General features: G+C 40.9%; 1 protein-coding gene across 2 annotated transcripts in view; it reads right to left on the bottom strand.

Annotated features, from left to right (window-relative positions):
* Positions 1-4,394: 4,394 nt before the first annotated feature.
* The window catches only part of BAG5 (BAG cochaperone 5), a 56,057-nt gene continuing 49,297 nt past the window's right edge, over positions 4,395-11,154 (bottom strand). For both annotated transcript variants that reach the window (XM_077467594.1, XM_077467595.1), the window contains exon 2: positions 4,395-7,968. In XM_077467594.1, the coding sequence (XP_077323720.1) occupies positions 6,579-7,937 (1,359 nt within the window). In that variant the 5' untranslated portion in view covers positions 7,938-7,968 and the 3' untranslated portion in view covers positions 4,395-6,578. The remainder of the gene's footprint in view (positions 7,969-11,154) is intronic.

The following is an 11,154-nucleotide window of genomic DNA, read 5'->3' as shown; positions in this document are numbered from 1 at the left end:
ATAGTTCGTAACGGGATGACGTTATTTTGTTACAACGGGACTACGTTCAGGCTAGTAGCCAATAGCTTTGGTCTAGGAATTTGATCTGAGCATGTGTGGCACATTGTCCGATTGGAATTCTCTACAAACGGATCATGTTGTTGGAAAATTTTACAGCCCAGCTCTAAAACTTTGTCGGTCGGATATTCAGACGGAAACAGTCCGATGGAGCCCACCCACAGTCGGATTATCCAACAACGCGGTCCGATCGGACATTTTCCGTCGGAACGTCTGACTGTGTGTACAAGGGCTTAGGCTATTTTAAAAAATTGTAGACTATAGATGTTACCTGCCAGGGTTTTTAGTGTTTGTGAAGCAACTGATGCTTAAAGTAAACCTGCCACTGGAGAATTATGGGGGAATAGCCATTGCTGACCTACTTCTAAAAATTCTAGTTGCCTGGCTGTCTCTGGCTTCAATTGTTCCCGATTCATTGACATGAAAAGTAAGCAATAGCAAGTACCAAAGGCAAGAGGGTCATTTAGACAGACAAGCAAATGCCATTTTAATAAGCAGAGGTCAGCCAATAGCAACTTCCACATCGCACAATGTCTCCACATGGCTTTTTTGTTTTTCTCTGTACAACCACAAAGAGCCTTTGTACTCAGGAACACAATGATCAAATTCCACAACTTGCCCAATCTTGGGTACTGTTGGTTTGTGGATGGTGGGGTGGAGTTCTAACATAGGAAGTCAATGATCTAATGCAGGCTTTACTTGAAATTGTTTCCTTGTCAACCAGGAAAGGACAATGGAACACAACAGAGGTACCTGCATAGGACATTTTCTATACCTGCTGAACTTTTACTTAGAAGGGGCCTACTCTTAGCCCTTGTACACACGGTCGGAGATTCAGACAGAATGTGTCCTATCGGACCGTTTCCGTCGGAATATCCGACGGACCAACTTTTCCAACTTGCCGGTAAAATTTTCTAACAAAATGCTCCGATCGGACATACTCCGATCATGTGTAGCCTACTCCGACGGACAAAGTGCCACGCATGCTCAGATCATATTCCTAGACCAAAGCTATTGGCTACTAGCCTGAACGTAGTCCGGTCGTAACGAAATAACGTCATCACGTTATGTACAATCGGATTTTCCGACAACTTAGTCCGACCGTGTGTATGCAACATCACTTCTGGAATTAATCCGTCGGAATTACTCGGATTTGGTTGTTGGAATCTCCGACCGTGTGTACAAGGGCTTAGGATTAACCAAGTACAGATTTTTAGGCAGCAGGTTTATTTTTTATTCTTACAAACATTGCAAACTCAAGACAGGTTTGCTTTAAAGTTATTACATTCTAATGATATTATACAAGCAGTTATTAAAATCACGAGAAGAATCACCCATTAGCCTCTTGCACTGATCAGACACACAACAGGACAAATTATCTTGATGTTTCCACCTTTCAGTTTCATTGCAGCCATTAATTACAATCATTTGAAGAATTCTTAGGAATGTAAACTAAATTGGAATCCTGCAAAGAAAATGTGATCTCCTAGTAATGGCCAAAGAAGAGAAAGGGGAGGGGGCAGCTGGGTACTAAGACACAGCCACCTGAGAAACACAAGTCAGTGGGTGACAACATATGTTTTAGGTGGGTTGACCTTTTATAGTAAACCTATGGTAAGGAGATTCATATAGTTACACATCTTAAGACAGATGGTACAAAGTGCTTTAAAACAAGCTCTCACTGTCCTCTGTAGCTATAGGCATTGTGGAGAAATGTATCCTCAAGGTTCACAAGAGAAGCTGTGAAGTCATTCAAGTTAGGTGAGCTGAGTGGCTAAAAAGGTAAAAGTGCTTTGGCTGTAGACTTTGAGGAAGCGATTTGCCACAGTGCCTGAAGGTATAGACATCAGGGAGGGCTTGTTTTAAAGCTTGTTAACTGCTTAAGAATGTGCAAATATGGAAATGTTGATAGCTTAACCACCGTTCTATTCCAAAATAAGCAAATGAAGGTGTTCAACAGGCAACACTACAAAGAAGAATAATACGAACTGTAATATCATTAAACAGCATAGCAATGATATGTTCAGGCATTTGTGGGCTAGTCGGCAGAAATACATGTAGGTTCCACACTTTTTAAATAAGTTATTATACAGATTATATTAAGTTCCCGACATACTTGTCTCTCTACTGTAGTGTGCACCAAGGGGCAGAAGGAAGACAGACGCAAAGAACAGAAAAAAACTGTCAAAGCCCTTTTCTAACACATTATCTAACCCCCTTGTGATTGAAAGTACAGATATTAAAGAAATGTAATGACAGCCAAGGAGGAGAAAGGGGGCAGGCCCCGGTCGTGGCTCCGTGTCTGAATGGACACAGGGAGATGTGACTCAGCTTGGGTGCCACCATAACAAGCTGCTTGCTATGGGGGCACTCACTAGGAGGGAGGGGCTAGTAGAGCAGAAGAGGGAACCAATAAAAGGAGGATCGGGGCTGCACTGTACAAAACCTACTGCACAGAGCTGGTAAGTATAACGTGTTATTTTTATATTTAAAAAAAAAACACTATAGACTTTACAATCACTTTAATTTATCAGGAGAACTGCAACATTTTCTGTTGAAGAGACTGGACATTCCATCTAGCCATATGTGCGCTGAGTGACCGGTCTGCTTAACACCCCACTGGTTCTTCAGAGTGCATCTTAGTGACTCAGGGGGGCCTACAGACTCCTTCCCCCTAAAGATAAAGATTAGGAACTCAGAAATGATATCACCCAGACTTCTCTCACAACAGAAGAAAGGCAAGTAATAATGGGAGGAGGAGGTGTGTGAGGGATGCTCATTTTAAAACACAGAAATAAAGCTCATAGGTTCCAATGGGTTTTCTGAAAATTTTGCTATTCTTTCTACTAAGGACAGACTCAGCCTTTTTAAGCTAATCTATAAATAATTTCAATAATCTGGTAAGTGTTTCTTTATACACATTCTATGTACTAATAATCAAGAATTAGTAGGAAGAAAACGTATTCATTCAACTACTCCTCCAGTCATATCCATGCTTTAATGTAAAGCAGCCATTAAGCTTAAAAGAAGAACGTGTCATTTAATAAACAAAAGGCAGATGCAAAAAAAGATTGATGCTGCAGCTCAGAAAGTAGTCAATCAAAACATTGATCAGTATAGTAAATGCTAATCAAAACAGGCTTTGAGATTGCATTAGAACACATCTGCAGTATTTGAACAAGTCATGCACACACGAAAATCAAGGCTTCTTTTCTAGGCATTCTCCATGACAACACCACTTAAAGTGGCTGTAAACCCTTACAAACCACTTTGACCTACAGGTAAGCCTAGATTAAGGCTTACCTGTAGGTCCAAGAAATGTCTCCTAAACCTACACGGTATAGGAGATATTTGCCAAAACAAAGGCACCGCTGTCTACGGCGATATGCTGCGAGTGGCGGCTCCCGTACGCAAATGCGGGAGTGACGTAATCGCGGCTTTGCCGAATGACAGCGCCGGAGCAACAAGACCCACTGAGAAGATGAAAACTCCGTACACAAGGGGACAGCGGTGACATCGCTGGCTCCTGTGTCAGGTAAGTGACACATAATGGACTACTATGCGATGCGATGCGATGCATAGTAGTCCATTATGCTTTACCTTTGCAGGGTTTACTTCCTCTTTAAAGGTTGCCTTGGCAGTATAAAAAGTCAGGAAGGGCACATCCTACCATATCCTGTGTTTTCTCAAACAGTTTCAGATTAACATAGAGGGCAAATAGAGAGGTTTCCAGAAAAACATTACCAATTCACTCTCCTTTAGGGTTTGTATAGCTGGGAAAATGGGGTCCAGTGCATTCAACTTATGTTTGAGAAGCTTTCGAATACCTTTATGGGAACAACTAACTTACATTTGATCTCCTAAGCTGCATCACACTGCTTTTGTATTCCTGGTGACTTGAGAAGAGCAGTTCTGAAGCAAATGAGTGTACACGGGCCCTTACAGAAGCACCAGGAATAAATTTAGCATAGGAGACATGGCAGGGTAAACAATTACTTGAAAGCATCTAAATAGGAGGTTAGTCCATAGACACGCAAAGCATGGCTCTGCCTCGACCCCTACTTACAGAATTTGATTGACAGCAGCAGGATCATCTGGGCCTCTGTGTCTTATGAGAAGAGAAAGAGAGGAGAGCAACGCTGCAGACTGGTACAGTGCTGGATCAAGGGGAGGGGCAAGACCACTGCCGGGAAATTTTTTACCTTAATACATTAGGGTAAAAAATGTCTACACCCCATCCCAATTACAGCCAGGGGGGAACAAAATGCATAAAACAGAGTTCATGAAAGCGAGGTATTTGAAAGAAATTGAAAAATGATTTTCTCAACAAAGTGAAATAATCCACAAAAACCAACAATTTATTATCTTACAACTGTTAAGTCATGAGAGGCTAGTTCTGATTGTTAGCTATGTGTTACTGCACTGTATACATCATCTTTGCTCATGCAATTCCTTAAGAAATAAATCTGGATTTTTTTTAAAGGTATTTTACGCTTTCGCTATGCTCACAGTCTTTACTTAGTTTCTCCATGAGAAAACTACCCCATTTGTGTTATACTTGGGACTTTATATTATGCTATACTGAAAAGACCTCCACTGACAGGTTGCCCCACCAGTTTAAAGGAAAACGCCAACTGGTTAAAAGCATACATAAACTATGGTAACCGATCGCTTTCTTTTAATAGTAACCTCACTATGGGTTATCTCTTGATGTGTTTGATTGCTCATTGCTATAGAGGCAATTCAATGCACTTGAGGCCAACTTACAGGGATGAGTTAATACAATATGTTCTGCTTATAGCAACAAGTCAGGATTTTACCAATGCATATTAAAGCAAACCTGTAACTGAGAAAGTCTTCCTCCAGATTGCCCTGAACCCAAGATTCTGTACAATCTGTACTTCCAAAGCTACACATTTGCTACCCCCCCACACCCCTTCTTGGTTTATTTACCAGTAGGGAAGTTCACAACATGGGCATGGTCCAACCTTAACCATCTGGCTGTAAAGTCTTTATATGCCGACAGTGTTTATGTTCTGGGGCTTCGGGATTATTGTAGAAACTAAAGCTTTGCAGGAACCTCTAGCTGCCTACTTTTAGTTTTTGTTATCATTTCAATAACTTTATTCATGTGAAAAGCGTGCTTTTAAGAAATCCAGTACTGAGACAAAATTAAGGGCTACCATTGCTGACCTCATTCTTCTTGGTTGGCTCTGGCTTCAGTGCTTTGAGACAATGACCTAGAGAAGAAGGCAAATTAGGAAAGTCAAAAATTCCAATATGCAGACTTGCTTGATGTCATTCAAAGTAATGAAACCATTGCCATAAACGTAACAGCCAGTGTTCGTATTTTCAGAAGGAGATGTAAACAATGGCAGAGTCCATACCCCCTCACCACAGGCTTTCATAAAAGCCATTCTGTCTTGATAGTGAATACCCACCTCTTAGCCCTTGTACACACGGTCAGAGATTCCGACGGAATGTGTCCGATCGGAGCGTTTTGTCGGATATTCCGACTGTGTGTGGTCTGCATCAGACTGTTTCCGTCGGAATATCCGTTGGACCAAATTTTCCAACTTGCCGGAAATATTTTCAGACAAAATGCTCCGATCGGACATACTCCGATCATGTGTAGAGAATTCCGATCGGACAAAGTGCCACGCATGCTCAGATCAAATTCCTACATCAAAGCTATTGGCTACTAGCCTGAACATAGTCCCGTTGTAACGAAATAACGTCATCACGTTCTGAGCGATCGGATTTTCCGACAACTTCGTCCGACCGTGTGTATGCAACAGTTACGGACAAGATCCGTCGGACAAAATCCGACGGACAGAAACCGACGGATTTGGTTGTCGGAATCTCCGACCGTGTGTACAAGGGCTTACACTGCCTGCGCTGCCAGTTTAGGCTACAGTGAAAAGAAACTGCTGGCTGAAAAATATTGACAATCTGACACTTTTGGGAATGTTTATTTCAAGGTCCCCCTCTGTGCTCTGTGGTTTCTTCCACGGCAATGACATAAGGGCTTGTAGAAATGAACCACTGAGTGCTGCAGGGAACTGGAAAATTGACACCCCAACAGTCGTTCTTCACTATAGCAGATATTAGTGACAGCTGGAATGGTACATTTTTTTTTTTTGCAGGAAAAACTATATTTTTAGCATCTATTTTAGAAGCACAGTCACTTTAAGAAAACCAGTATCAGCAACACAATTTTTCAGTTGTTATAAGTAAGGTTCTGAGTAATCATTTCAATTCCAACCTCTTGATACGTCAATATAAGTGATAAATAATATGAACTATAATGCAACACATTGTAACTTTTTTCGTATGGCATTATATGTATATTTCTGCCTTCTGAATGTGAACACAAAGAAAATCTGAGGCGGAAACTTAAAAACATATTTTGTACATCCTGTGTACAAATAATAAACTTAAAGCTTGATGAAACTTGATAAACGACCACAATCCACTCCCATACAATCATAAATCATGTGCGATTTTAGTTGAAGAAAAATCTAATACTCCCATTCATCGGTTTTCATGTCCAGATAACTAAGGATATTATTGGCAAACTTTACAGCTTGTTTTCTGGCTTCTTTTGAGCGGTCGTCTCCTTGGGAATCAATGGCATCTAGAGCAAGGAGTTGATTGGTGAGAAGTTCTTCCAGTCGCATGTAATTTTTATCTGCTCGGTTGCCATCAAAAGAGATGACTTCTTTCTGAAGATCTGAGAGGTTCTTAAGAACTATCCAAACATTGGTGTAAGATGGATGTTCTGGGTTGGCCTGATTACAAGCACTCTGTCTCCTTTCAAGAGCTTCCTTGAGGTCGATATAGCTGATAACAGTTTGGACTTCCACCACTGCTCTCCTTCTTGCTTCTCGTATACAAGGATTTTTCTCTACACTTACTTCATCCAGCTGGGCAATGAGAACCTGAAGCTCAGACTTAGTTCCAACATGAATGTCAGACATATTGTGCCCTCTCTCTAAAATGCTGGCTTTTATTTCTGTAGATCTTTTACGAATGGACTCAATTTTGACAATGGACTGGTTTTTGGCCAGGTCATAAGCACTGGTAAAACAAGCTTCCTCCTCAAGATCTAGATATTTCAACAAGTTGTTTATTTCCTCCACTACCTCTTTTCTATAGTTCCTTATTTCCACATGGCCAGAAACATCTAATGCATCCAGGTCTGCAATGAGTCCAGAGAGAATGCAAGATAGATGTCTGTAGGTTTCACATTCATTTACACCAGCAAGAAGTGCAATGAGGCTGCCTCGTGCTTTGTTTACCTCAAGCAGAACAGAGTTAATTTTAGAGATGGATGGATGTGCATCTGTAGAGAGAGGAAGTGCCAGGACCTGTTGTTTTAAACAATTCTCTAATATCTCTTGAATTGCAAGAACTTTAGTAAGGGTGCGATATCGGGCTTTTCTTAGGGATGCTTTGCCTTCTGTTTTGACTTGTGTAAGTCTCATCAAGATATTCTGAATACCTTCTTCAAATTCCTCTGTGATACATCTTCTACCTCCATACATAGGGGCTATTTGCTGGGCTACAAGACATTGTGCCTCCTTAAATATCTTCTCAATCGCCAATCGGCAGGGATGGTTTGCATTCTCCTCTAATTCTTTGAGAAGCCTCTCAACTTCTTCTATGGCTCTTTTACGGGCTTGTGAAATATTGGCCTTCCCTTCCGTATCAATAGACTCAATTTCAAAGAGCTGCTTGGTCAGGGCTTTTTCCAGTTTTCTGAACTCTGGGTCGCTCTGCAACCCACTGAAGGTAGCCACGCTTTGCTCAAGGTCTTTGACTTTCCGTTGGATCTCTTGAAGCGCTGTGATCGAAGGATGTTGGTTGCCCATATCCATTCTCAGAAAGACTTCCCTGTTATAGGCAAAACTGTAAAGTAAAACAAAAGTGTTAGAAACATAATTTGTTTTATATAAAAAGGCACCAGAATAAGCAAAAGCAGATTTATAATGTAGAACATAAAATTCCCCTCCCCTGATGTTCTATAAAAGTCTTTAAACTTTCTAAACAAAGGGTAGGTTTGCTGGCATTCAGAATTTAGGGGTGCTGAACTGTGGCCAGTGGGAGTAGAAAATGTCCTGGCATTAGTGGGAGTAATCAAGGGTTCATTTTTTTTTATTGAGGGAGCAATAGTCCCCATCATTGGCATCAGTGGAACAAATAGTGCCCCATTCTAGGCGTCAGTGGAAGGAATAGAGTCCAACGGGTCCCTTCACATGGGCGTTCCATACGTCCCTTTTTCCTCCATCCGCTGGTGGATGAAAACAGATATACATGTAGGACTATGGGCTAGTAGATGTCAGTGGATGATCTGCTGACATCGGCCTCTGTTAAAGTTGAAGTAAACCCATCGATTTAAACAGTTTAAAAAAACGGCATGCCGGGAATGCTAACTGCAGATTGGCTGTGCTCTCAACCAAACTGTCAAACCACCCAATGGCTGGTGTCATAACGGATCACATGTGCAGCACCGTGGCAGCTGAAGATTAAAAAGAGGCAAAGATGGCAGCTTCCGTGGATGAAAACGATAGGGGAGTTTACTTCCACTTTAAGTTCTGTTTTTTGAGATGGAGGAATACCCTATTTTTCTTCTGTTTAAAAAACAAAAACTGACAAAAACAGATTTTAGCGGACGGCATTCGCCTACATCCGATCCGCCGACATCCATTTTTTTTACCCAAAAGTATGGGCATTTCGTTTTTTACTTCAGTCCAGTCACTTTTTTTCTTTCTTTTTTAAACTGATGAAAAATGGATGTCAGCCGACATGAATACTAATGTAAAAATTGACATACATATCAGTTTTTTTTTTTACCAAAAACAAAGTGACTGAACTAAAAAAACTGAGGCCCATGTGAAAAGGCCCTTAGGTGTTAGTGGGAGGAATAATGCCTCATCATTGGTGTCAGTGAAGAAACGGTGACCCATCATTGGTGTAAATGAAGGAATAGTGCCCCATCATTGGTATCAGTATAGGAATATTTTCCCTGTTGTGGAAGCGAGAGTGTCCCAAGGGCCAGATAAAAGGTAAGCAAAGGGCTGCAGTTTGGAGAATATTGTTCTATACATTTAACACCATGATGGGATCTATTACAGCCAAATACATGCAACCATAGAGAATCAGCCAGGAATCATGTGGGACATGCGGAGCAATATTCTAGTGAGCCACGTTAACAGAAGAATCATCAAGACACAGTAGCACTCTCATAAAAATGGAACATCTTTTCTTGCCCTCTCAAAGCCCCATTGTAATTTTTTGTTTTAAAGAAACAAAGAACGAAAAACCCCTATACATACACTTTCTTGCAACTTTTAGACCAGTCCAGTGATGTCAATGGTTCTTCCGCATAACAGTCGTGGGTAGTCTCTACCCCTGGACTGATCAATAATTACATGACGACATGTGAGCTTCTCAATACAGGAGTACTGCGAGCCTCGGCTTTGTGACGACCAACCAAGAAAGTGTTTTTGACAGGATGGGCGTATATGAAGTGGGTTCAATGATGCTGGTCATCATTTAAAGTGGTTGTAAACCCTTACAACACACTTTGACCTACAGGTAAGCCTAGATTAAGGCTTACCTGTAGGTCCAAGAAATATCTCCTAAACCTACACAGTTTAGGAGATATTTGCCGAAAGACAGGTACCGCTGTCTACGGCGCATAGGCGCACGGAAAGGGCCGCCGTCAACGGCGATATGCCGTGCGCGGCAGCTCCCGTGCACATGCGCGGGAGTGACGTCATCGCGGCTTCGCCGAATGGCAGCGGCGAAGCAGCGAGACCCACCGAGAAGATGGATGCGCCGGACTACAGGGGACAGCGGTGACTTCGCTGGCTCCTGTGTCAGGTAAGTGACACATAATGGGCTACTATGCAATGAGATGCGATGCGATGCATAGTAGTCCATTATGCTTTACCTTTGCAGGGAATGAAAGAGGAAGTAAACTCATCAGGGTTTACTTCCTCTTTAACCTGAAAATGTCTGGCACCATAAGTCAGAAGAGGAAACCAGAACAGAGCTGGAGCGAGAAGTGGGCAAGTACTGCATGGACACTTTTTTTTTATTCATATGGGAGGCTATCAAAAAAAGAAAAAAAAATCATCAGCAAGCTTAGCTAATCAACAGAGCAAAGATCTGAGGGAAAAAAAAAAAAAAAGCAGTGAAACTGCTTTTTTTTTTTTTCTGCAGGGAGGACTACGTTTTTTTGGATCTAGTGCAAGTTGCTTTGAAACCACCAATTCAACATGGCAGCCAAGCAGCTTTTATTTTCAAAATGAGAGATCATGAATGGCTGTCTACATGCCGGATTAAAAAAAAAAAAAAAAAAATTATAAAAAAAATAAATAAAAATAAATCTATGAATACATTTAGTAAAGCAATTATGATATCTAACAGTGTCAGCCTTTGCTTAACTTCTAAGTAATATATCAGGAAGGTTATAAAACGTTCAATAATTCTTACATTACAGACCTTAAATGCATCTTTTTAATAACAAGGGAAGGGGATTTAAAGGGCACAATAGAGCCAACTAAAAATAGCAGTTGCAGCTTTGCCAGCAACACAGTGATGATGCAGAGAAAGCATACGCTGCTTTGAATCTGTTTGCAGGAATGTGCTTTTAACCCTTTGGCTGCCAGGCCCTGTGCTCCATTTTGTACACTCAGGTGGCCAGACCAATTTTTTGCAATATTTCCTTTGCTTTTTTTTTTTTTTTTTTCACTTATAGCTTTCAGAGTTTGTCTGAGCCCCCCAACCATATATTTTATTTTCTGAAAGCACATGATCAGTAGAATAAAAAAAGAAGGTGCTACAGATTTTTTTTAGACCCCGTGGTATTTGCGCAAATGTTTAATCAAACCGATATATTTGCAAAAAATTCACTAAAACCATTATTATCAGATAAAATCACAGTAAATTTGACAAAATTCCTACTAAGTATAAACGTAACCTGTATTGAGTTAATAAATAACAAATATTTGTAACTTTTAAATTGCGCCTTTTTGCGAAATGGTGAAAATTGAACAGACGCAAATGTGTAAATATCCAAAATTTCTC

The sequence above is a fragment of the Lithobates pipiens genome, unplaced genomic scaffold (assembly GCF_037356315.1).
Source record: "Lithobates pipiens isolate NorthernLeopardFrog02 unplaced genomic scaffold, aLitPip1_a1.2 Scaffold_57, whole genome shotgun sequence".
Classification (NCBI taxonomy): Eukaryota; Metazoa; Chordata; class Amphibia; order Anura; family Ranidae; genus Lithobates; species Lithobates pipiens.
This window is presented reverse-complemented; position numbering and strand designations above follow the sequence as displayed.